General features: G+C 46.7%; 1 protein-coding gene and 1 long non-coding RNA gene across 3 annotated transcripts in view; one reads left to right on the top strand and one right to left on the bottom strand.

Moving 5' to 3' along the window:
• The window catches only part of LOC136372319 (uncharacterized), a 679,386-nt gene that overhangs the window by 405,559 nt on the left and 246,930 nt on the right, over positions 1 to 26,897 (top strand). The gene's annotated exons all lie outside the window — the stretch shown is intronic.
• ADGRB1 (adhesion G protein-coupled receptor B1) overlaps positions 1 to 26,897 on the bottom strand; it is a 286,248-nt gene that overhangs the window by 138,736 nt on the left and 120,615 nt on the right. Inside the window, exons 3-7 of the mRNA XM_066336913.1 lie at positions 23,791 to 23,949; positions 15,300 to 15,407; positions 9,050 to 9,214; positions 6,538 to 6,711; positions 2,333 to 2,497 (exon numbers count right to left, since the gene is read on the bottom strand). Coding sequence (XP_066193010.1) covers positions 2,333 to 2,497; positions 6,538 to 6,711; positions 9,050 to 9,214; positions 15,300 to 15,407; positions 23,791 to 23,949 — 771 coding nt within the window. The remainder of the gene's footprint in view (positions 1 to 2,332; positions 2,498 to 6,537; positions 6,712 to 9,049; positions 9,215 to 15,299; positions 15,408 to 23,790; positions 23,950 to 26,897) is intronic.

Below are 26,897 nucleotides of genomic sequence, written 5' to 3'. Positions count from 1 at the left end.
CAGAAAGAATCAAGATCCAAAAGTGAGCAGAGGAACAAAGGGTGAGTAGGACAGGGTTTGGTAGCAAGGGAGGTCTCCTGCTTTGGATCTTTGATTCTCAACAGACATTAAATCAGAGTGTTCCTATTCCCATGCCATCAGCCCTTCAATAGTCCAAGGGTGGTTTTCTGTTCCTTCTCAACACCTCCACGCTCTGCAAAAGCAGCCCTCTCTGTCCTTGGGCTGAGATTTGGGGCTGTGCTCCTGAACATTCTTCCCATGGTCAGGGACTCAACCTGGCAGCCACATCTGCCAGGCCAGTTCCATATCTGGAGTTCACTTGGAATGTACAATCCATGTGTGAAAATAGACCTTCCTGGAGGTCTGGCTCAGGGATTTAGAGAGACCAGCAGAGCCCTTGGGCAAAAAAAAAACATGAAGAGACACCAAATAAATCTCCCTCCAGCTATGTCCATTGCACTGATGCTTCATGTGCCTTGGAAAGAGGTTTGGGATGTTGTCTCATTCCACTGTGTCTTCTCCCAGCATCTTTCCAGATTCAGTGGAAATGTGACTTCTTTTAAATTAACAATGGCATTTATCAAAATTCTGCTTCTTTTACGTTAACAATGTGTGCTGGTTTTGCATTAATTGATGGCATTTATCAAAGCACCATAAAAATGTTAATTAGCCCTCACAACGAGCCTGCGAGGTAGGGAAACATTCTCCTCTGCTGTACCACAACAACTCGGTGACAGAACTAGAACAGGGCCTAAGTGTGCTCTTTACTATTTGGGCTTTAATTTTGAGTAGTCACATTATCTTGGGTTGAATAATTCCTTTTGGGAGTGTGGGAGAGCCATGTCTGTTCCGAGAAGTAGACAAAAATTACCAAAGAAGAGAGGCAGCACCAAATCCTGGTGCTTTATTTAGTGATATTTTGTGCAGTGGAAAGCATGACCTGAGTTGCTTTGACAGATAGCTCTGAAATCAGTGGGACAAGGTTGTCTTCAAAGTGGCTCTGAAGCCCCTTTTTGTCTTGGAAGATATCCTTAAGTTACAAAAAAGGAACGAGATACCTAAACATCAAAACCTACTCGAGATCATGTAGGAAAATCCAACACCTTTGTTAAATAATGCACATAATGATGCTACCAGAGGGTAAAGGGATTCCCTGAAGAATTAGGCAGACCAGGATGAATTCCAGTAGGAATTATTATTATTACTATTATTACTATAATTGTTATTATTACTGTTATTATTATTATTATTATTATTATTACTGTCATTATTATTAAGTCACAGATGACTCAAATGAGTGACAAATCTAACACAGACATGAAAAAAGGCTTTATTGTGACAGACCTTCTCACTGATAAGGTTTAAAGCTGAGATATAATGGAGGATCTCCTTTTTGCTCGAAATATGACTGGGAACAATGAAATGGTGGGAGGAGAGGAACAAAACAGAAGAGGGAAGCTGAAGCTCAAGTGGAGGGAAGGAAAGGGTTTCATTGATATTTTTTTGTGAGTTTTTTAACTTATGCTGAAAAGCTGATGTCTAAGGTTAGAAAGACACATTCCCTGTGGGCAATCACTCACCTCTCTGGGGTCTCCTGAAACATTTGCCAGCTGTGGGTTTTGGCTGGCATAGTCTGCTGGAATGATCCAAACCTCCTTATATACTGCACTGGAAAGGGTGCAAGCCCTCCCCAAAAGAAACATTTCCCTGGGATTGCAGAGGAATGTGGGCCAAGAGAAAGAAGAAGTTGTTGTTGGAACCCTGGAAGCTGGGAACTTTAGGCTTTCTGTGCTAACCGGCACTGACCCTCAAGAGAACACTACATTTGACCTAGGGCCATGGAACAGGCTTCCAAAATTGATTGATAACACTGGGACTATGGGTGTGTAGTTGAATAAAGTGTGTAATATCACAGGGTGGAAAAACTTAGATTTTAAGGTTTTAGTATATGGTAAGATATATATAAAGCAAGATGGAGGTTTTAGGGTATAGGCGAAGTTCTTCTTCTTTCACTTTCTTCTTCATGGGTTTGGGTGGTGTGTTGTAATTGTATAAAGTAATCCACATTGTGGACCAAGGGTGTTTGGTTATTGGGTTAAAAGTAAAACTAATTTAGGTGCCCTTTCATAATTGGACAATTTGTGCTTAAAAGACCTCGGACAGAGACAGAGCCATTTTCCACCTTGTTCGCAAGAACTCACAACTTGCGAGACTGTACTAGAGATACAAATTAATAAACATCTGAGTCCGAACATGATAAAACCTGTATTTTGAGCATTTAATCCCGGCTCTAGCAGAAGAAAAGAAGATAAAACCCCCCACGGTCACCCACCTGGGCACTGGCGCAGGAAGCAGTCCCGGGTCTCCACCCAGTGTCCCTGGCACTCGGCCCCGCCGTAGGAGGGCCCGTTGCACTCCCGTGTCCGCTGCTGGGTCCCGTTGGAGCAGGAGGCAGAGCACGAGCTCCAGCTCGACCACTCGTTCCAGTTCCCGTCCACTGAGTGGCCCAAAGAGAGAAAACGAGCGGAATGTGAAAATCTTTCCCTCTGGGAAGGAGCCGGGTGGGAAGAGCCTCTGGCCTTTGCCAACCAGAGACTGCGGTGGGGAGATCAAACCTGACCTATAGAGCTTGACAGAGGGCAGAGGTTATTAAAAAAAAATAATTTTTGGACAACTGTAGGAATGCATTTCCACGCCCAAGTAAATGATTCTGTTTAAGAAAAAAAACGTTTCGGTTTACCTTTGACCATGTAAGGAAATCAAGCCAGAAAGTTCTGTGCCCTTCTCATCAGCATTGGCCCAGAGCCAGCACAGGGGCACTGGTTAGGTTTTGGAAATGTTTCTCAAAACCTGTAGCTGCTTCTATTGGCAGCAAGCAAAAATCGTCCCTCCTTGATCATCCTATACTAAAGAACAAGTTCAGAGGTGCTCTGAGCTTTTTAAGGTGTCTGAGCAAGGTGTCAGAGGCTTCTCTGAAATCTGTGCTTGGCTCTTTTTTTGTTTTGTTTCTGTATTGTTTGTTATTTTATCTTTTACTAAGACCTTTGCTTTACAAAACACACTTGAAGAGCCATCTCACAAAACTATTTTAAACCATTTCTCTGCGAGGGCGGGCCCCTCAGAGGTGACAGACCTTCATGGGGTTTATCACACCTGACCCCACGCAAGATTCCATCAGACAAATGTGGCAACGGGGATTTTTGGGACCCTCTCTGGCAGCCTCCAACAGCTCCAAAGGATGCAAGTGCAGTAACACTTCAATTTTTACACTCCACACTCTGCATAACACCATAAAAGTTGAAGTTATTGATATCGCACGTTCCGACATGAAAGTCCAAGCTAATAACACTGCCAATCACAACTCAACATCACACCAGAGGGCGTGGCTCATGTTTTCACTGAAGGCCTTAAAGGGATCAATACATTACCATGACATTTCCCATCTGGGGCCATCAGCACTTTTTTAAGGGATCCATTTTTCAGCAAAGCAGTGCTTGAATTTTTGGAGAGGCAGCTTTCTCAAGCATGCAAATGCTCTGTTTTTCACTAAAGCACACCCAGAAACTCGAATCACAGTGTTATTGACAGGAAACCACCATTCCTGCTGGTAGGGAAATCTGGGAGCAAAGGTGTGCTCCAACAGAGGACTGGGAACAGGGTGAGTGTGTGTGGTCAATGTACTTCTCTCACAGCTGAATTAACTCTGACAGGCTGGAGATGTTTTACCCAGCAGTGTCTTTGATAATTAAATAGAGGAGGGAGAGACAAGGGAGGTTATGATAGGCACGGGGTTGGAGAGAAACAGGAATACATCTTATTATCATGGCATGGACTAGAGCATTCCCAAGTGTGGTGGTTACGCCCTAATTGGTCCCTGATCAACAGATCCATCACCCAGGCTGCTCTTCCTGGAGCATTTTTCTCATTAACAGTGGTCATCATGCTCTGTTTAGATCTAATTAGCTGCTAGATCTCACTTGGGAAAAAAACAAGCTGAATCTCTGAAAAGCCTGAATTCTGGCTCAAATCACATTGCAGCTTTTTTTTTTTTTTTTTTTTTTTTTTTTTTTTTTTTTTTTTTTTTTTGGCTTTGCTTGTCTGTCCAAGAAAAATAAATGCCAACTGGTCCCCCGTGGAATCTGCAAGGCATTGATTAGCCCTGTGTAATCCCCACTGCAATTGAGCAGTTTTTTGTTTGCAAACTCAGTTAAAAAAAAAAAAAAAGTTAAAAGCATCCAAATGAGCAACTGTGAACTCAAAGGGGATCACAAGGTGTGCAAAATCAGGCAGGCATAAAGGTGCCTCCAAAAGGTGCTTGTTTTTAACGATTCAAAAATTTATGTTTTTATTGTGCATAAATTCAAGGCTTCTTGCCAGTGCCTATCAAACCCAACAAGGAAAATGTGAAACACAGTGTTTGACAGGTGATTATTCTTTGGAAATGATCCAAAACTCAACAAAGTAGGTCCTACTAGGTATAAATTAGTGTGGCTTTTCTGACTGAAACCTGTGTTGCTAAGTTCTCATGGACTGATGATAAAATCATGGAGTCACAGGATGGTTTGGGTTGGAAAAGTAAAGAACATTTAATTCTGCTCCCCTGCCATGGGCAGGGACCTTCCACTATCCCAGGTTGTTCCAAGCCCTGTCCAACCTGGCCTTGAACACTTCCAGGGATGGGGCAGCCTCAGCTCCTCTGGCCTCGTCACTCTCATAGGGAAGAATTTATTGATAGTAATGACGGTGTCTGTGTGTTGGAAAAGCGAGACTGCATTCACCACATTAAATGTGACATTTACCAAAAAATTGCCTTTATCAAAAAAAAAAAAAGTTGAATTTTTCCAACACCCTCTCTGCTGCTGGTGATTGGCAGCCTATCAGGAGTGCGAGCAGTTGGAGATGGCAAAATAATTTCGTTGTTCATTGAGGGAGCTACAGGTAATTTCCTTGTAGTTATTCACAGCCTGTAATTTCAGATATATTTTTTTTTAAAAAAAGGAGAAACTAAGGTGGCTGTATTGTCCCTCCAGCCCCCTTGCACTGATGCAAAGATGCTTCTTGGTCCAGATGCTGAGGGGTTCCCACCTCAGCCACCACCAAGGACTGTTTGGTGCCACAGTCACACCACAGTGGGAGTCTATCAAAAATGCTCATTGTCTTGGTGGAAGCATTGTCCTCCTTCTTTTTCTCCCTCTCCCTCGGACTTGGGGCTCAGCCTGTGGCACCCACAGCTCAGGAGGAATAAAGGGTCTGTTGCCCCTGCAGCAGAGCGTTATTATCAGCTGCAGCAATAAATCCTTGGGGCAGGGTGGTAATAAACACTGAGAGTGTCTGGGGTGTCAAATGCCCATTGTTGTGCTTCAGTGATTCCCCCAACGCTGCTCTAATTTGGTGCTGCCAAGCTGCTGATTGCCTTTGTGGCACTAATTAGAGCTGAAGCCTTGCAGTTGGGCTGCTCATCTCTTCCACCGCTGTTTCGGCCCCGTATTTATTTGTATTTAAATTAATTATGGATCAATGTTAACTCAGGGTATGCTTTATTGCCCAAGCAATGCCAGCTCTGACTTCTTAAATTTGTCTTTTTTTATGACAGAGTCAATTTGGTGTCTGGGAGGTTCTGATTCCAAGTAGAGTCTTCTGGACAGCGGCCAAATATCCAAGGATAGTTACTTGGAGTGAAAACTCGATGGGAAATGCCAGGAGGCTTCTCACTGTTTTCACAAAGTTCTCATCCCTCCCACAATCCCTCTCCTCCTCCGGGGACATAATAATGTCTCATAATGATTCTCATTAAACTGGAAAAATGTCAGTTGACATTATCCAGGGATAGGGGGGGAGTTTTGGGGAGCTCGCTCGTGTACAGATCGTGTTCACCAGGATACCCAGAGTTAAATTAAGGGGGGCTCTGTTCTAAACCCAGGGCCTGTCAGAGGAAAGAAGCCTCTGGAGCACAAGTGGATCTCCAGGTGGTAAAAGCAATTTCATCTTGAGGTTCTTTCTGATGTTTGAAAGCAAAACTCAAAGAGAAGCATTTGAAAGTGAAATTTAGGGGCAAAGAAAAGGTAAAAAGATTAAATTTGGCATGGGAGGCCAATAGGAGTCTCTTAGTCTATCTCACCACCCAGACCAGGATCAGCCACAGAGAAAACTTGCATTTATATTGAATTAATGCACTGACAAGTAAAACTATTAATTAATTCCAGCACAACAAACCCAGTCAGGCAAAACAACTTTAAACCATTCAGTGGGGAGAACAGGTGAGAAGCTTAAAAATGGCCTTGGAAATAGCAGTGGCAGCCAGATCCAACCCACATAAGGTGTCCTCTGCAAGAGATCACACAGGGCAAACCTGAACCTGAGACATTTCTGAGTTGAAAGCAAGCAGTTTTGGGTTGCTTCTTCAACGAATCCTTCCCTCAGGATCCTCCCTGGGGTGGTTCAGAATTTCACTGGAGCCGGCCACAGACCTTGATGAGCCACTTGAGGGGAAACTGAGCCAGGGGGGACCTGCTGGAGGGGAGCTTTCAGATCTGTCACTGTCCCTACCTGGGCAGAGAGCGATGTTGCAGAACTTGGTTTGTTTCTCGGGGCCCTCGCAGGGGTTCCCCCCGAACTGGGGGGGTTTGCAGGTGCGGGTCCGGTCCCTGTAGCCTCTCCCACAGGTGGAAGAGCACAGGCTCCATGGAGACCACTCGTCCCAGGTACCGTGCACTGCAAGGAAAGCAGAAAAAGTGATTTTTTTTTCTTTCCCAGAGGAGGTCTGAGGAAGTGAGGGAGCCCACAAGGCACAACTTCTTCCTGCCCGGAATGAGCAGCGTGTGGGAAGTTGGAGAACAAACCAACCCAAAATGTACAAGAGGAACATCAAGTAATTTTTGTGCCTTGCTATCAACACCAAGTGTCTGCTGCTTTCCAGCCTTTGAAATAAGCCACAGTGCACTTTTAGCTGACGTTAATTTTTCAGATTTTTCAGCCAACAGGGCATTATTTTTAAGCATAAGATGGATGTAGCTAGAAAGGAATAAAACTCCACTACCCTTAGGGAAGAATCATCACCATCATTTTATCTCTTCTTGCCCTTTTTCCCCTCCCTCTCAACATTTTCTCGTCAAATCCTCAAAGACTACAACATTTTAAGGCTTTCAGAAAAGCTGTAGTCTGTCTACTGATTATTATCATAGGTCAGTAACACCTCAGAGGCAAAGTTAGGGAGACTTGGAAGGGTAAAATGGAATGGGCAACATCCTCCAGCAGCGCTCAAGACATCACTGGTAGCTCCTGGAATTAGACATCTAATCAATTTTAATCTAATCTAATTAGTTTTCTAACCTATATTAATCTAATCTTCTCCAATCTAATCTGGCCAAGTTATTTATGGAATTTTAGTCACTATAATCTCCAGAGGCCAAATGTTATAAGAATGCACTGATCTCTCTTAAGGGACTTCATCCGTTCCAGCTTTACCAGAGAGGCTAATGCCAAATCAATAATCCTTCAGAAAAAGGAGAGGCACAAAAAAGCAGGGACTTTTCCAGTCCCTCATCAGTTGTTAACAGTGACTGGTGCCCCACTGTCAGGAAAGGGGGTTCAAAACTACTTCTCACCAGGCATCTTGCATGATAAGAGATAACCAGAGGAGTAAACACGGGAAAGAACACGGATGGTGATTTCACCATGGATGGTGGTTTCACTGTCACAGAATTGTTCCTGAACAATGATGTTGCTGGTCAGGAGGAATGATTAACATGCTTATCTTAACAGCAAAACTCTTCAAAATAAGCACAGAAACGTAGAATGGTTTGGGTTGGAGGTGACCTGAAAAATCATCTCGTTCCAACCCCCTGCCATGGGCAGAGACACCTTCCACTACCCCAGGTTGCTTCAAGCTCTGTCCAACCTGTCCTTGGACATTTCCAGGGATGGGGCAGCCACAGCTTCTCTGAGAAATCTGTGCCAGCGCCTCACCACCCTCACAGGGAAGGATTTTTTTTCCTAATATTCCATCTAAACCTACTCTCTCTAAATTTGAAGCCATTCTGCCTTGTACTGTCATTCCATGCTCTTGTAAAAAGTCCCTTCTCCATCTTTCTCTTAGGCTCCAGTCTCCTCAGAATGTATTTTTTCATCAAAATTATTCCTGACCTGGAAACACCCCAAAAGGCACCTGCCTGCAGGTGTGCTGAGTTCATGGACTTTAGGTAGGATGAAATTGTCCACACCATGCAAAGCAGGTGCCCATCCTGTGGTGCTTGGTCTAGCAAGGGTCTCTGTATGAGGCCTTAAGGCATAAAGAGAAGGAACAGGGAACAAAACCCATCTCCCTCCAAGGATTACAGACTCATAGAATGTAGGAATGCATTTCCTACAGGCCCAGCAGGTGTTTCCAAATAGTGAAAGAGTTTCAGTTTATCTGTAGACATTTTAGGACGTTTAACTAGAAAGTTCTGTGTTTTTCACACAGTAATTGGCTCAGCACAAGCACAGGAGCATGGATTGGGCACTAAGAGTGGGACTCAAAGCCTCTTGGCCAGGTTGTCCCTCCTAAAACATTCAGCATTTAGGAAGGAGCACAAAAGAAGTAAAAGGATTTTTGGATTGTTTCTAGCAGGGTGTCAGAGATTTTGTTGGACATCTGTGCGGAGCTTTTCTTTTGTTTTCTGTAACATTTGTCATTTTGTTATTTTTTTCTCTATTAAACCTATTGCTTTACAAAACACCTCTGAAGAGCAGTCACGCTAATTAATTTTAGCCACTTCTCTACAAGACTGGACCCTCAGAGACTGATATATTTACACGTGGTTCATTACACTCTAACCACGTCCTAACCTGTACCAATAGAATAGTTTGGAATGGAAGGGAAGTGAAAGATCATCTGGTTCCAACCACTTTTCATTACTGCTGCTCCAAGCCCCATCCAAGCTGGCCTTGGACACTTCCAGGTATGGAGCAGCCACGGTTTCTCTGGCCAACCTGTGCCAGGGCCTCCCAGGAATACCAGAATGGAGACACCACAGGCAGCCAATGTCCCTCCCCTGCTGGCCACCAGTACCTGGGCACACGGCGGAGTTGTTGCACTGCCTCTGCTCCCGGAGAGGGCCACTGCACTGGGTGCTGTAGGAAGACGAAACGCAGAACCTGGTCCTGGTCTGCCAGCCCTCCCCGCAGGTGGTCGAGCACACGCTCCACGGGGACCACTCCTCTGCTGCAGGGTCACCTGTGGTGGGGTTGGAACACAAGGTGAGGATGTGGCACCCGTGGATCTGCATGGGGAAGGGATTTCCGAGTGAGGCTTGGCCAGCTGTGAGGTCTGTGAGGCCGCAGTGTGTCCTGCAGGTGAGGTGACAAGATGGGTGGGAGGGTGTTGAGGGCATTGGGGGGAAATGTGAGATTTGAGAATGGGCTAAAGGGGTTTTTTTGGGGTACTGTGTAGATCTGTAGCACGCACACACTTTAAAAAAAAAAAAAGAAAATAAAAAAGGAAAAGGATGCTATGGAAGCATCAGGTCATTGGGAAGAGCAAACTCCACCACTGAAGGTGGTGTAGCCACTCTAGAACCTTGTGAGCTGGGATAGGGAGCCTCCTTTTAGGGATTGTACCAGCAGTGATCAGACAGAGTAAATGCATCCATAAATTGTTCACTTTTAAGGATTCAGTCCCTTTTTCCTGCCTTCTCACAGCCCTTGCCAGTGCAGATTGGCAGAAGAGGAGCTGACAAAGTAGAAGGTGATGGTGCCTAAGAAGGGACAGCTGATGAAATCCCAGAAAGTTTTCTTGGCATCTCCTCTGCCTGTGGAGATCTGCGGTGAGCATGTGACAAGGAACTAGGCTGACTCTTCCAGGGCATCACACAGTCCCTATCAACTGCTTATCTGATGGGGCAGCATTGAAAATCCAACTAAAAATATCCCATTGATGGGAGTGAAAAGAGCTGAGATGTATTCCCTTTGTCACTAACATCCCTGCTGGAGCTTTTTCAGCAGCCACAACCTCCAAATAAGTCACCTTAAGTGAAATGAGCAGGGAAAGGACTATTTTCAATTAGTTTTCATAGGCAGTATTCTACCCTTTGACAAAATGCTTTTCTTCCCCTCATGAAAATAAAAAGCTGGTTCTGTTCTATTTAACTAAGCCAGGCGTTGTTTGGGGTTTCGGATTTTTCATGGATTGCAAATAATTACACACAATAAACCTGGAATGTAACGTTTGGTATGTATAGAACACAGACATGTGGCAAAAATTAAACACCAGCATCAACAGAGGGACAACCCCTTCTCGTGACGAATTCTTCAGAACCTCAGACTGCCCCGTGTCTCTCCCAAAAAGGATGCATTTGGCAGACTGTGGGTGAGAAGAAGGATCACAGCACTGGGTGGAAAAGGTAAATATAACTCCAAGGGTGATCCACCCTGGCACCCGGCGCTTGGATGTGCTATCCCACACCACCACCCCATTCCCAAAGAAAGCTGGGCAGAGGATGCTGTATTAAACTGTGGAGAAGGAAAGAGAGACTGCAGCTGGAGATCTCAGTGAGGGTTATAAACCAGCTGCATGGAAATATCAGAGCAGGAACTGTGGTGGGGACTCAAGGTTGGAGACCACCAAATTTCCCAATATTGCCTAAAACTGGGCATTTCTGGGTATTTCCTCTAGGTGATATTTTATTTATTTATTTATTTATTTATTTTTATGTTTATGTTTATTTATTGCTGTTTTCCACATGCAATGAAATTTCAAGCCTTTTTGGCTCTCACCAATCTGCTCTTTGGGATTTTTTTTGGTAGTTGTCTGGGCTGTTTGGCTTGTGTCACATTTTTCAGCACAAATGCTTTGAATGTCTCCTGTCATTCCGGCAGCTGGGAATCCAAAATACACCCAACTGATCGGAGCCTGTTGAATTAATATGTGTTGAGGGGGAAAAGTGTAGAGGAAGACCTGTCCTTGCTGTAAAATTGACAGACTTTCACCCCTTCATTTATTCTCTGGACACAGAAGGAGGTGGAGGTGAGGTTTAATCTTTCCCTACCTCATCTGTGCCATTGCAATGATTATCATGAGATGCAACTGCTGTTGTTCATTAAGCCAAAGTTGCTGAAAACTGTTTTACTTTTGTAGGGCTTTTTTTTTTTTCATTATTTTGCCTGGTTGGTCCCAGTTAGATGAAAGTTATGAACCACTGGTCTTTACTTGGGATGTGTAGGAGACATTGTGTGTTTTGAGGCTTTGGGGCTTTAGGAAAACATCAGTCCCACATCCTGTTTCACAAGTATCAGATCTCCTGCTCGAGAGGGATCTGCATTTCCATGGCAATTTTCCTGCCTTTCCAACATCCAGCTCTGTCACACCCAGAGTGCTGCCGTGCTGAAAGTTTACCTCCAGCAAATTACACTTCATCATTTGCCATCCAGAGTGTCCCAGACTCCAGCAGATCCCTCTTTGGCCCACAAATCCCAGTCATTCCTGCTCCCTTGCCTGCTTGGATGCTCCATGAGCCAGTGGTGCCTTTGCATTTCTCCATCCGCCTTGAGCAACTTCCCCAGTTCTGCACCCAGCAGCCCCCAGTCCCTCAGGAGCAGGCAGCTGAGGGATTTTGGTAGTTAAACCCTTCAAGTTTATGTCCCAAAATCTTTCTGGGAGGCCATAGGTGGGACAGGGGAAGCCTGCAGAGACACAGGGGGCTCTTCCATCAGCAGCTCATGGCTTGGAGAGCTCACCATGCCACCAATCTCCCCCTCAGACCTGCCTGGGGCCTTGCAATCTCCATATTCAGACAAGAGCTACTGTGTCACTGGATGGATGAATGAATGGCATCTCTGAACCAAATCCCACCTCTCCTGCCTCCTTCCTCTTTATTATTTCTGGCTTTTGCTCTTTCACAGCAGAAATAGCTGTGCTTAGAGGTAAATCTCCTCAATTATCATCCCTCACATTGCACAAATCCCTGGCTTTTAAACCCATAATATAGTTTATTTTCTAAGTGCTCGTGACTCCCTTGGGCTTGGTATCATTCCTGAACCAAGCAATTCATCTCAGTCCACTGGGACATTACGTCCAGCCTAGTCTCAAACCTTGCACAAATTTAACTAATTTTCAAACCAAGCGAGACCCAGTTCTGACACACTCTCAGGCATGAGACAAATTCACTCTCTACTTGAGAGAAACACAGTAGTGCCCATCATCAGAACTATGAGTGGGAAGAATTTCTGTGGGTCAGGTGGCAGCAAATGTAAATTGCTGAGTGAAGTATATTGCAATTATTCATCCCAGAAGTGGGTTCTGACTCTGGTTTTTGATATAATGGCAAGATGTCTGCCATGCTCATTGGGTTTGAAGGCTGCCAAGTCCAGCTCAGTGCTGTTTAAAAATTCAGCCTGCTGGAGATTCCATTACCATGGAATGGTTTGGCTTGTAAGGAACCTTAAAGATATCTTATTTCAACCCTGTGCCATGGGCAGGGACAACATCCACTATCCCAGGTTTCTGCAAGCTCCATCCAGCCTGGCCTTGAACACTTCCAGGGATGAGGCATCCTCAGCTTCTCTGGACAACCTCTGCCAGGGTCTCACCACCCTCATAATGAGGATTTTTGTTCTAATATTGAATTTAATTCTACCTTCTCCTTCTGCTTAAATCCATAGCCCCCTGTACTGTCACTCCATGCCCTTGTCTGAAGTCTCTCTCCAGTTCTCTTGGAGAATCTTTAGGCATTGGAAGAGGCTCAAAATTCTCCCCAGAGCCTTTGCTTCTCCAGGCTGAAGTCTTTCAGCCTGTGATCACAGCAGAGTGGCTCTAGCCAAATTTGTCTTTGTCTCCAGAGGAGAAGGGGCCAAGCCCTGCCCTGAATCATCACCAGTGCCTGCAGGCAGCTGTCTCAGCAGGATTGACTTTTTTGATTAGTCCTGTGATGCCCCAGAATAGCTCAGGGATTAACAGGAGTGTCCCAAAGGATTTTTCAGGGCTCACTACCCTACCTGAAGTGGGAAGATGGCCCTTGCTGCTCCCACAGATCCAGGTGCAGCAGATGGAGCAGGTGCTGCAGAATGAGACACCTCGGTATTAATCCATGGGGACATGGCAATCCAGGATCATTCCAGCTCCTGGCTGCAGTGTCCCCATCAGTGCCTGCAGCTGCTCCATGGCTCTTCTTTCCTCAGCACTGATGGAGCAGCACATCCCTACAATCCCTCTGCCAAGAGCCCTTTCTGGTTTTGAGGTCTGTCAGTCTGACATCTCCCCATGTGCCTCTCAGTTCCCATCCTGCTGCTGGCAGAGTCCTCCAGGAATGAACCTGTGCTGAGCCAGGAGGGCCCATGCCAGGGACCTGCTGGGCTGGATCTGGCCCTTGTGCTGCTGCTGGGAGAGGCACATGGGCAGCCAGCAGCACCCTGGCTGAGAGCACAGCCCTGCCACAGCCTAGGGGCCAACAGGACCTGGACACCAGGGACGTGAAGGGCTGGCAGGAGAAAATGCTGCTCTTCAGCTGGGCAAGGCCAACCCCTCACCCACAGTCCTGATGGCTGGCATCAGCTGATTTCTGTATTTCATCTTTTTCCAGGTCTTGAGCGGATGTGAAATGTTTTATTCCCTACAATCTATGCCCATAGGGAAGTTGTGGGCTTTGCTTCAGCATCCTCAGCTAAAAATTCCCTCTAATCCCTTGCTGGACTGACTGCACCCTCTGTCTCTGCATGTCCTCCATCCTTGAACAACCTTGATTTCCTTGGACAACCCGGGACAGAGACAGGGGTGTGGGAAGCTTGCAGCAGGACAATGCACATCTCCCAGCCCATGCTGCCCTCAGGGATGCCACAGCCCAAGCCAGCCATGCTACAGCGGTGGCCACGACGGCAGGGAGGTGACAGAGATGTCACTGAGCCCAGATCCAGCACCCAGCTGCACGGCAGGAAGAAATGCCAAACTATAAACCTGGTGGCTGAGTTAAAGGCTGGAACAGGAGCCCCAGGAAAGCACCTTGGACCAGGCAGAGTAGGAACAACAGGGCCCTGCCTTGAAGTGCCTTTCTTTCCTCTGCATTTGGACAGAAATTAAGCTCATCTTTTCCACGCTGTAGCAGTGCAAAAGTCCTCCCTCTCCTGCAGGTTTTACCAGACTCCAGGCATCCATCCTGCAGGCAGTGGAGCTGCTCTCACTGGAGGGAGCAGAGTCTGTGCAGGGTAGACAGGAAACTGAGGCTGTCCCCTGCTTCGTGTTGAAAACCACAACCCCAACAAGTCACCCCCAGACACTCCACACCATGCTGATTCCTGGGGCTGCACCGTGGGTCCTCCTGGGATGGGTGGAGCACAGGTAAGCTACACCAGAATATGACCCTCTCTCACTTCTCATCAAATCACCTCTTTGAAGCCTTTCCAGAGCACAAAATGCTGGCAAGGTCACTGGGCAGTGATTTTAATCTGTGGCCAGGTTCAGCACACCGTGCTTTGCCTGAGACCCCTGATGTGTTGAGATCCTGCCACGACACACAGGCATGAAGGGAGAGCACAAAACCTTTCCAGACTGAATCACAGGATGGGTTGGGTTGGAAGGAACCTTAAAGATCTTCCTAGCCCCCTGCCATGGGCAGGGACGCTTTCCAGTAGATCAGGTTGCCAAACCCCCAGCCAACCTGGCCTTGAACACTTCCAGGGATGAGGCAGATCAGACCTGGCACAGATGTAGGTCCAATTCATCCCCATCTTCCCAGATCATGCTGTCTGATACTACTACACATTACTCCCCTTCTGTGGCAGAAGGGTGGAAGGTCCTGCAGTCCTTGCAGACAAATCCTTGCAGAGCACCAAAGACCCAGGCACAGAGGAAACCAATCCTGCTCTGTCCCCACCAAGCCCTGCTCACCCTCTCTCACAGCCAATGGGGAGGCATGACATGGACATCAGCAAAGGGGCTGCATTGCATCAGGGTCAGCTTTGGCTTCATGAACCACACGTGGCTGGATAATTCAGACAAAGCAGTGACTCAGAAGTAGGCAGGGTGATGGGAAAACGTTCTGTGGGATGGATGGTGTGGTCAGGGCTTTGTGTCTGTCCCTTTTTTGCCCTTCTCTGGCTGATGGTGACGACACAAAACCCCGTGGGGTGATGGGATGGGAACAAACGGGGCGATGACCATTTGTTCAGCGTGTGACAACACGGGGGGGAGCATCCCCCACACTGACCTGGGGGGAAGGAGATGGTTAGTGGGGGGTCATTGAAACAGTGCAGAGAGCCCAGCCCAGCTGGGCAGTGCAGTGACCAGAGCAGTGTCCCAGCTCCAGAGGCTGCTGTGGGAGGTCAGAGCTTACCTATTTGAGGTGCAGGGTACCCGTAGTGCTGCAGTTCGTCAGGGTCCTCTCGCTTTCTGTTATCTGTGGACCTCAGCGATTGGCTTCTGGAATTATAGCGTCCATTGGCTATGGCAAGGTAATGGGTCATGTAAATACACCTTGGTTCACTCTGCAAGATCTTTCACTACAAAGGTTACACGCGTTAACAACAGCGACCTGCGACGTTCCCCTGACGTGACCGCCTGCTTTTCCAACCCCAGCACCCCTGGACACCAGACTTTTTCCCCCAGAGGTTTCAGCACCAACCAGCCTGAAAGGCTCAGGCTTGGCTGGTGGTTCAACCCCTTCTCTTTGAGTGAGATTTGGGACCATGCAGAGTATGATCCCTTATGTCTGGTCTTTAATTAATTTCAGTGGTTTTCTAGGGTGTCTGCACTCCTTGCTGCACTTGTAGAGGATTCATCCTTTCCAGATGTGCTGGCACTGAATCCTGCCAGCCCTTGTGGTGATTTGAGATTTATGGTGGTAACTTGCAGGGTGTTTTTTGTGGGAAATCCTGCCTTGCAAACAGCGCCTGCCTAGAAATGTCCTGTAGAGGAGCCAGGAAATGCTGAGTGGAGCAGGCAGGTGAGGGCAGGTGGAGAGGAAAGGGAGGAAGGCCAGGAAGTCTCCTTCATAGAATTTATCCTGCCACCAGCAACAAGGAGAGATGAGAGTCTGGCATCAGCAGAGCTCTGGGAACTTTTCCTTCTCAGAGAGAGACAAGCTCCTGACCCTCGTGTGCCACTGAAAATCTCCCATTGGAGCCCATGGTGTGGAGTTCAGAAGGTAAATAATGCATCCAGAGGAAATCAAAGGCATTTAACCGTTCCTTCTGAGCCCAGGCTCCACCAGCTTTCCATTTTCATTGTGTGTGGATCAGCCCTGAATTGGCTGGAGGGGAAACTAAAATTTCTGTTGTCTGTATTACTGGACCTGCTGAAACTCTGACACATTCTCTCCCTGGCAAAGAGAGAAACGACCCAACGACAACAACCAAATCCCATCCACCAGGAGTGCCTGCTGTAAATCAGGAGAGCTCAGCTGACTCCACCAGAGTCACATGGAATAGCAGGGAGCAGAGCTGAGCCCAAGTAATCTGTGATCTGGCAGCCAATTTGTTTCCAAACAGCAAGTACCAGAGAGAAGATCTTTTCCCCCAAGGAGGTAAAACAGTCAGACATCTTTTCAAGAAGTATGAACTGCCAAGGGTTGAAATGGTGACAAATTTGATCCCGGAACCCTGAGAAAATTAATAAAGGTTAATGAAGCTTCAGTGTGGTGGCAGGAGTCTTTATTGCCATCCAAAAAGGGAAAGCAGAGGAGGCAGAGGAATGATTCAGAGAGTCCCTGCCAGGAGCCAGGCTTTAAATTCAGCAGTTTGGATCATGGGCGAGTTTGTGAAATTGTATTATTTACCATCACTGTTGCCTGAAAGCAGAACTTGAGGAGTCTAGGAATTGTCACATGGACTCCTCCAAACCTTCCCAGCCCAGCTGGCTGCCGGCTGGAGGGATGGGATGGGGCAGCCACCTGCCATCCTCAGGGGAAAGATACCCACAGCCAGACATCAGGACCACAAACATCCTGATATCTGCAAACACCTTGGTTTTGTCTGGCTCTTTCCTGGAACAGAAAGGTCTCAGACCTGATGCTTTTTATTGCTAAAAATCGTGGCACTTTACCGTGGTCAAAAAAAAAAAAAGACAGACTCTCAGTAGTTTTCCAACACTTTTTTTTTTTTTTTTTTTTTGAGTTTGTTAGGAGACAAATTACTCTCATATTTGGGACTTCTCACATCCCCACTCATCCCTGGCCATACCCACACACTTTCATCTGCTCCGATTTAAGTCCTCTCCATGAAATCCCACAAACCACAAGAACACACAAAATCTCCATCTGCAGCATGCCCCAAGGGCTTCCCACAGACTTATTTAGGCTGGGAGGAGAAAGTGGGGCTGGGCACCAAGGAATAGACATGGAGCTTGGATGACTTTGTCACCTGCCCAGAGCAAGGACGGTGACAGGGAAAACCCGGGATTGAATATCCCAGGAGCAGTCAGTGTTCACCTACGGACAGAGAGCTAGGAGGCAGGACAGAGGGGAGGAAAGATAAAAGAGTGAAAGAGAAGTTTTAATTGCAAGTCTAACACCCTGAACCTCCTCTCTCCAATTATTTGGGCCCCGTGTCGCTGACATCTAATGACTAATCCCAGTCTTGAAGGAGTGAATGATTTCCTTTGCTCCTCGGCAGGTATGACAAGCCTGCACTGCTATTTCTCATGCTAATTAAAGCCAATCAGGCCTACAGGCTGAGTGACTCCTCCAGCTTCCCCCAAGCTTCCCCGCTGCCAGGGGTGCTCCACTGCTTCCTCCCCTTTGGAAAAGGATGTGCAGGGAAGCCAGCTTGTCTGCATTTAACACAGAGCACGGCCGAGATTTAACCTGGACACTTTCCTTGCAGAGATGCACGAATGAATTCTGGTTCCAAACAAAGCAGGGAGACACCAGGTCCCTCAGGAACACGGGGAAGTTGGTACAAATGCTGCTTTGCTCTGGATACCTCAACTTTATGGGGTGGAGGTCAAAAGCTAAAGGCAGTGGGGACCTGGTTGGACTTCAGCAGCCTGTTTCCCACAGCAGGGTCAGTGGAGAGGAGTAATTCCAGGATTAAGGGAAGACCTAGACTCAATTTACATCCCAGCTGGATAAATGTAGTGAGAACAGCATGAAAAACCCAAGGACCCTTGGGATGCCAACAGGAGGAATAGAGGGATAATGCTCTTGGAACTAAACAGGGATGTTTCACTTCCAAGCAGAGGCAAGTACATGAGATTTTGAAAAAAAACCAAAAAAACCACAGCTTAAGTGTGGATGTGGAGGATGATCAGTGCTGGCAGGAGTGGGAATAGGAAGCAGGTGACCAACACTTCTAATGAGAACATGCAATGTGTCAGACAGCACCTTGCAACACAACCAAGGGAAAAATAAAATAAAGGCAGAGTCTTTGAAGTGCTGTGGGCCAAGGTTTTGGCATCCAAACATGTCTCACCACAGCTACACACTCTGTACTCAACCCCCAAACAGGAGAAGCAAAGCAAGCAGCAGGATCATGAAGATTATTCAGGTAAGGTGGGATGGTGGGAATGAAGGGATGAACCAGAGCAAAAACTGGAAAGGGATTACTAAAAAAATTCCCCAAACATTCAAAGAATCTCAGTGCAGTAAAATTCAAAGAAAATGTGGCGGCTATGGAATTTTGGGAGCATCTATCAGCTGCTAAAGAGTAAATGGAAAAGCAGAGAATTACTAACAATCCCTAAATCCCAAAATCTCAGTGGACGGAGAAGAGGGTCATTGTGGAGGTCACTGGATATATTGCAATTGCACCAGGTAAGGAAATGCCCCAAAGCATTTAAATTTGAACATCTGAAGTTTGTGAAAACATCACTGGGGGAGATGTGTGACTCTCAGATGTGAAATGCCTGAACCACCAGTAAAAAGGGGACAGGGCAAAGTCTGCAGCAGCAGCAGGTACCTATAGGAGCTCCTCCAGCTCACAGTGAGTTCTAGCCTGGCCTGCAGGGAATGAAGATACTCCCACACATGCCCAGGATACTTCAGCTCTGTGATTGCAGCAAAATATAAAAATTTAATGAGAATCAGGGGCGGCAGAGACTGAGGCTCAGCCTTGGGAATGTCATGTGGAACATGCATTCCTTCACACCACCAACAGCTGAAGGGCTACATCCTGAACCTGCTGAAAATCCAGCCTGGAACGACAAGACTGTGCCAGAGTCACCCTCCTGCACCTGACATCAGGATGTGGTCACCCCTTTCCCCAGCCATGGGGTGCTGTGTCTTCCCAATCTGCATATTCAGAAATGTCAGGGATGGTTCTGCACAGCCTCTGCCAGATGGGATGGCAGGATTTCAGCTGGCTCCTCTGCTGGTTCTCCTTCCCCAGGAACAAACACAGGCTGCCCACGTCTCTGATTGTTTTTACATCACTCCAGCACTGCTGAATTCCGACGCTGGGGTCAGGGCTGTGACACTCCCCCTCTGGTCTGTCTGTCCATCCAGGCTCCTTGTGAGGACCCTCTGTCTGCCAGGTTGTGAACAAACCTGGCTTCAAGAACCTTGCAGCCAAAAAGAGCCACTGGAGTACATCCCTTTCCATCCACAGTGGGTGGAGCTGGGAAGCTCCTCTCCAAGCTCCCACCACGCTTGGCTTGGCATTTTTTTTCCCCCTCTCTCTATAAAACAGAAGCTCCTGTCCAAATCCAACAGAGAGAGGAAATCTCCTCTGTCTGTGGTGGGCAATATCACCAAGTTCTTCACCAAGGAAAAATCGGAATTACAACAAAAACTTTGTGTTTTCCTTCAGGTTACATCTCTTGAGATGCCACAAATAAAGGCTCTGCCTAAGCCAAGCTGCTGTTACCAGACTAAGTTTCCTCCCCAGTTTGGGATGAGCCATCAACAGAGGTTTTCCTAAGCATTTCACAGCTTTTGGGTTTGACCGTGGAAAACTTACCTGGCTCACTTCCTGCTGGTCTTGGGTGTTTGTCCCTGGGGAAGTTTTGCCAGATCATCAAGCAAGAGACTCTACCACATGAAACAGCAGAGATGGTGGCCCAAACGAGTGGGAAAACACAGAGACCACATAAAAATGGTACCCGTGGAGTTATTCAGCCACCTCTGTGCACTGATTTCAATTTCTGTGGCCTCCAGTGTTCAGACTCAGCTCTGGGGCCCAGGTGTCTGCACCCACATTTTCGTGACCAGGCTGGCACAAGTCACAGCTCCTGGAAAAACTGAGAGGTTTTCCCTACCATTCCCACACTTCTGCATGCTGAGACCTGCTGAAAGCCCACCCCGGGGCAGCTCTGGAAGAGGACAATGGCAGGACCTGGGCAAGGTCCACCTGGGGGAGGAGCTGTGTGATAGGACAGCTCTGGAATGATTGTCATGGCCTGGCAAAATAAAATACCAATGAAACCCTCGAAGATGTTCCACAAAAGTTCCTCTCAGCAGCTCCAGGGAGCTGAGTGTCAGCACTCTGAGAACTGGCCACAGAGGCTGAAGATCCAATTAAACAGCTAAAATGCTCCTGCTAATAATCACCCATCAGCTTCTGAGCCACTTTGGCAGAGGTGAGAAAGGACAAGTAAATGAAAAGAGATGGCTTTATCCTTGTTTTGAAGGTGGTGGAGATGTCTGTGTTATTCTAACCTTGCTTGGCCAGCAATTTCTCAGAGGACAAGTTTCAATTTACCTCCACAGCAAAGAAGAAAATATCAGAACACTCATCCCTGTTTTGTTCTGCTGTTTTATCAGAATTACAGATGGCCCTTTGTTCAAGGAAAATATTTTTTCCTGCCTTTTTTTATTTTTTTTCTACTAGAAAATTAAGATCTCAGCTATTCCACAATAACTTGAGAGCTGGTCAGGTGTTATTACAAGCTGCTTAAATGCTGAATTAATTCAAGATAAAGTTGTTCTCCTGGACAGTTCCTATTTTTTTCCTTTTTTTTTTATTTTTTTTAATTAAAGAAAGAAATAATTAGAACCTATTTAACTGCAGCTTCTAATAGACACTTAGAAAAATAACAGTTCCAGGGAAAGAACAAACATTTTACTCATCCCTAACAAATATATGGGCAAAAGTCAATACGAAAATAACAGTGACACATTTAAAACAGGATTTCTATTCTACTTTTAAATCCTCTTAGGTTTTGGTGCAGATCAAAGTAAAGAGAAGGAAAAGATATGTGCAAGAAAATTAGAAACCCTTCTTGGGTCAAAAGTGCATCTCCTTGGGCAAAGGCAACAGGGGACAGATTCACTGAGGGAAGTTCAGAGCCAAGTGAACAGTTTTGATATGAAGAGACACAGGTTTATCTTGAAGTGGGACACAGACCTCAAGATGTGCATGGAGAAGTCTTCTGGAAAGATTTATTGCTCACATATCCCCTCAAATCCTTTCCAGCATAAAAACATCAAAATAAGGCTCAGCAGTTTGTCTGCAAAGAGGGTCTTGGGACAATTAATCAGAATTATTTTATTAATTTCGATGGAATAAATCAGTTTGTGCTGCCTGACTCTGTGTACTCTCCTTCCAAACTAGGATTTTCCACTTTGCTTAAAATTCCTTCTTCCCAAATAATCTGAGCTGAACTAATCTTATTGCAGTTTGGAGGAGGAATTCACTGGGAATGCAATGGAAAAAGGACCGGAAGATGAGTGAAATAATTTATTGAATCACAGCCCCTTCAGGTTGTTTGCACTTAGGATTGGCTTTGCTGATTGTTGTGTTCTGGAAAAAGTGAAGTAAATAATGAGTGAAAAACAATTCTTTCTTCACTCTGTTTTCCAAGGTTTTCCATGGTTTTCCACCCCAGCCCTCTCCTTTCCACCATAGCCTCAAGAGGTCTATCATGAAGAAGAACCAAAGTTTTTCCCCTGAGGAAGATCAAGGGAAGATGTTTTACTACCCTGCTCAATGCTGATGAGGCTGGCCCTGGAAAACAGGGTCTTCCCCCTGGAAAACAAAGGGTCTTTCCCCTGGAAAAAGCCCTCTCACACTTTAAGAGGGCTGCAGGAGAATCAAACAGGTCCCATAGAAGATGGTCAGGGATGAAGAAGGATGTCCTGCAAAGATAATCTGGGGAACGGGGTTCCCCTCTAGTTTCTCCAGCATAGGAGAGGTTTTTGCCTGTTGTTCCATGTGTTCCCATGTTCAAAGAGTGACTTTGAACTTTCAGCCCTGCAGATCCTCCTCTCCCTCTCCCAGTGCCATCTCTACCTTCTTCCTTCACACATTGTTCACCAACACTGGTTTGTGGCTCTTCCTCCAGCTCCACTCAGGCACACCCCAGTCCCACAGCTGGACATTTTTCGGGACCAGCTTCCAGGTCTTTGCACTCCTACTCTCCCTGCCACAAGCCACAGCTGAGTCATGACTATGAAGTCACCACCAAGCACGGGAGACAGATTAAATAGCGCTGGTGTGGGCAAATTTCAGAGGGAATTTAGCAATTGTGAGTCAAGGAGATGGAATTCAATATACCAGGTTTCATTAAAAAAAAAAAAAAAAAAGTCTAAGCCTAATTGCAACATATTTTAAATTTATGGAAATGTTAAAAAATGCATGAAATCATTTTAGCCCTTATTAGAGGAGTATATTTATCTCCCTTTATTTGAACTTCTCCCTTATCAGGAGATACTCCCCAGCCTTTGAAGACAGTTGAACTTTCCTTAGTTATTTGACTAGTCAGAGGAGTTATTCAAACATTCTCTACATTCTCCACTCTGAATTTGAAATAAAAAGAAGGGAATAATTATAACCAGCCATTTGCTCGCATTTGTTGAGCTAAGCTGTGTCTGCAGTTGGCCTTTCCTCTTTGTCCCTCTCTCAACACAGAAGAACTGGGGATGAAAGTGCTGGAGGTTCACCAGCTCAACCCATCAGTATCTGAATGGTGTGGGCACTCTGTGCCCTGTTCCCTGGAGAAGGGGACCTGGAAATAGGATGCATTATAAGGGGAAAATGGAGCACACACCAGAGATTTTGCATCACTCAGTCCCTGTCTAACAGCCAGATCTTTCTCTACATCTTATCACATTTGTAAAAGAAAGGGGCAGGGTCACCACTCCTGAACTAAACCAAGAAGAATCAAGATTAACCCCTCTCTTAGCTTTAATTATTTCGAAGAACTGAAAAAAAAAAAAAAAAAAAAAAAAAAAAAAAAAAAAAAAAAAAAAAAGCTTTTAAGGACCCTGGGCCTGATATTTCTGGGTCTCAGAGATTTTAGCCTGCTAGCAGCTGGTAACTTTCCCCAAGGAAAAAATTTCTCAAGAAAGCTTCTTCTCAAAACAATCTTGGCAAACAACTCCTTTCTCAAAACAATCTTTCTCCGGGTGGTGTTTTGCTGTTTCTCTAGTTTAAGCAATGGGATTGGAGAGGTGTCACTCCTATTGACCAACCATGTTAAGTCTGTATCGGAACACCTTATAATAGGTAGTAAGAATTAGACAATAAAAGCTTTTTTTCTATGCTCTTTGCCTCCTGCAATATTTAGAGTCTCTCATCTTTCTTTCACGTCCTCCAATGACAAAGGACGTGGCAGATTTACCAACCAGCACACGATAACCTGACGTTAAGCCTGCTTATGGATTCCCATAAATTCTGAACTCTTGGGGCTGAAGGCCTGGGAGGTGCAGGAGGGACCGTGCCAGCACGTGCGTGGGCGCATGCCGGGCAGGCAGGGACGGGCAGGGCCATGCACAGCCAAATTCCACACAATTCCCCTGGGCTCACTGCTCCAACACAGCCCTGGGGCAGCTCCCCCGAGCCTCTGCAGCACCCTTCATGCTCGGTGGGGACGAGGCCAACCTCCTCCTCCTCCTTCTCCTGGGAAGGGCTCCCCGGGGCCGCGCGTGCAAGGGGGAACATGCCTCCACTTACTATTGCAAGCCTTCCTATTGCACAGCCGTCCTTCCTCCAGGACTCCCTCGCAGGCCAGGCCCTCGTTGGGAAGGGGCTTGCAGGAGCGCATGCGGGTCTGCAGGCCGCCCCCGCAGTCCTTGGTGCAGTCGCCCCAGGCCGACCAGGAGTTCCAACCACCTGGGCAAGATCCAGAAAAGCCCCGTCAGCCTCGGTGAGAGCCCCAGAGCCCAGGGGAGCTGAGGCAGAGCCAAGCCTGGCAGATCTTGCCGTGGACCAGCTGCCGAGACTCAAAACTGGGGTGTCTTTAAAGTGGTGGGGCTGGACACTGCAGGGTAGCCCAGAAAGTCAAGAATCACAGAATTACACAGAACCACAGAATGTAGGTTGGAAGAGACCTTCAAGATCATTGAGTCCAACCCAGCCCTAACACCTCAACTAGATCATGGCATCGAGTGCCACATCCAGTCTCTTTTTAAACACATCCAGGGACGGTGACTCCACCACCTCCCTGGGCAGACTATTCCAGTATTTAATCACTCTTTCAGTGAAAAACTTCTTCCTAATATCCAACCTATATTTCCCTTGATGCAGCCTGAGACTGTGTCCTCTCGTTCTGCCTGGAGAAAGAGACCAACCCCCAGCTGACCACAGCCAGCCTTCAGGGAGTTGCAGAAGAAGGGGATGGGAGAAGCATTGCCTGACTTTACATTGACTTCTCCTCAGTTATTCCTATTTCTAGAGTTTAAGAAGGGTTTTGACAACGCCTTCAGGCACATGGTGGGGATCTTGGGGCTGTCCTGTGCAGAGCCAGGAGCTGGACTTCAGTGATCCTTGGGGGCCCCTTCCACCTCAGGATATTTTATAATTCCAACCAGTCCTGCTCTTCCTGTGCTTACTGTGGCAAAGAGCTCCCCTCTGACATGACCCCCTGCCCATTTTGTATCCTGTTGGCTTCTAACCCTGGAAGACAGGAGCAAAATTCGCTTCAGGGTACAAATCCACCATCAGTGAGGTTATGTCTCCTCCATCTGCCACTACACAAACACACGATGTCAAGACATGGAAGGTCAGAAGGGATAAGGGTTCTGCCACTCTCATGTTTCTCAAAAAAAGACATTTCCTTTCCCCACACTGCAGACCCCAGAGAGGCTCCACTCTCAAGGACAGCTTTGGTGGGGGAATACCACAGGAATGACATTCTCCTCCAGTACCCTTTGTAGAACCCACAGGGAGCAACCTATGAGCACCATAAGATGAAAGTGCATTTTGGTTCCTCTCCCCAGTCATGCTCAGTGCTGGTGCCAGCAATGCTCAGCTTTTCCCCATTGTATCACAATCCACAGCTCTGAAAACTGATGGATCCACCAAAACCACCTGGCTGCAGGGATGATCCTGCTACTTAAGGAAAAATCTGAGCCTCTGCAGCCTTCCCCACCCTGCGTCTTTCCAGCTTCCTGCCAAGAGCAACTGGCCCGGGTGGAATCTCCATAAATGCTGATGGCAGGATGGACTGTGAAGACCATCTGAATCTGGCTGGCCTCCCACAGTCCAAACGCCTGCAGGGAACACAGCAAGGCTGAGTTTTGGGTTGTAAAAGACAGCAGGGGATTATCCAATCCTTTCAGGTGATGGATAAGCTGTCACATCCCTCAGTGGTCAGTTCGCTCCTCATCGGCCGCATGCAGCAATCTAAAATCTGCTGAAACAAGCCTCAGCTTCACTGTTCTGCTCCAGCGTTTGTCCACCTCATGGGGAGGAGCAGAGGTGGCCCTTCAGACCAGAGGTGGCCACTTTCACATGGCTGCTTTTCCTGCTGTGAATTCTCTCATTACCCACAGCTACCCTTGGAGATGTTTCAGGTCCAGGGAATTCAGCTCTGTGCTGTGCTCAGGCACAGATAAGGATAATGAGCTGAAGATGCAGGGTTTTTTGAAGACAGGAAACACTAGGAAAAATTCTTATTTTTAAAATAAAAATTAAATACCCCCCCTCTTTTTTTTTTTTTTTTTTTTTCCCTTGCCAGCAGCCAGAGAATTCAGAGATGCAGATGATCCACTTCAGCTGACTCAGCCTCCCTGAATTTCTATTTATGAGATCATGGCTGTACTCTGAGCTCTGGGCTCTGCTGGTCCCTACAAACCCTTGACAGGACACCAGCCCTGTCTGGAAAAATGAGCCCAACTAAGTGCCAGATCAGAATTTAGGGACATTACCAGCACCCTCTTGCACAGGGATGAGCAAATACTCATCCATCTTCACAGCAAAACCCCAGGAGTTCATACTCTACTACCTCCAGGCTGGTTGTGATTTAACTCTTCCCTCCAAGACAGAGTGAAAATAAACACAGGCTTAGCAACATTCCCACTGCTGATGGCCATGGAAGCTGCTCAGATACTTAATCATGGGAATAACACGGAAAAATGGAGCAGGAAGGAAATGGAGGGTAGTGAATCTGCCAGCAAAGTGCCCAGATATTCTGGCAGTGTGGAGGACAGAGCTGTTACTGGCACAAAACAAGTACTTCACCTTCAAGGAGACTGTCCTTCCCTCAAAAGTCACTTTCTGTGCTGGTCACTTTTCTAAAGAGCACGGGAACAGAGGCTTGTCTTTCATTTCCTCATGGGAGACAGATTGTGTTTCCTTTGTAAGAGAAACCAGCAGTGTGATGGGAGGTACGCTGATGCCAGGCTGGAGCTGATCAATAGGATATCTGTAACCAGACACGTTTAGCAGTTAATCAGCTCCTGCCTTGCCCTTTTCAGGATGTCTTTCCTTCATCTTACTCCCTTGCAGATCAGGAGTGAGGCTGGGGAAGGGAGAAAGCAGCTTCATGCAAGCCTTGGCTTGGATTGTGATGTATTTGGATGCTTTTTTGTTGAGACAAAAAATAATTGCTCCAGTGTCTTTAGAAGTCATTTTATATTGCGTTTGTATGCAAAATATGGGCCCAGACTCACTGGCTGCCGTGCTGTCCCCGGTATAGTGATGGATTATTCAAAACAGTTCTACATTTTGGGATATGACCTATTATGGCACTGATCCCCTAAAATAGACAGAAAAATTAATGCTGCCTGGTCTCACTACAAGAAAGAGGGAGAGATAATGAAGGTGCCAGTGTTTGGTTT

This window comes from Sylvia atricapilla, chromosome 1, assembly GCF_009819655.1.
Source record: "Sylvia atricapilla isolate bSylAtr1 chromosome 1, bSylAtr1.pri, whole genome shotgun sequence".
NCBI classification, from domain to species: domain Eukaryota; kingdom Metazoa; phylum Chordata; class Aves; order Passeriformes; family Sylviidae; genus Sylvia; species Sylvia atricapilla.
This window is presented reverse-complemented; position numbering and strand designations above follow the sequence as displayed.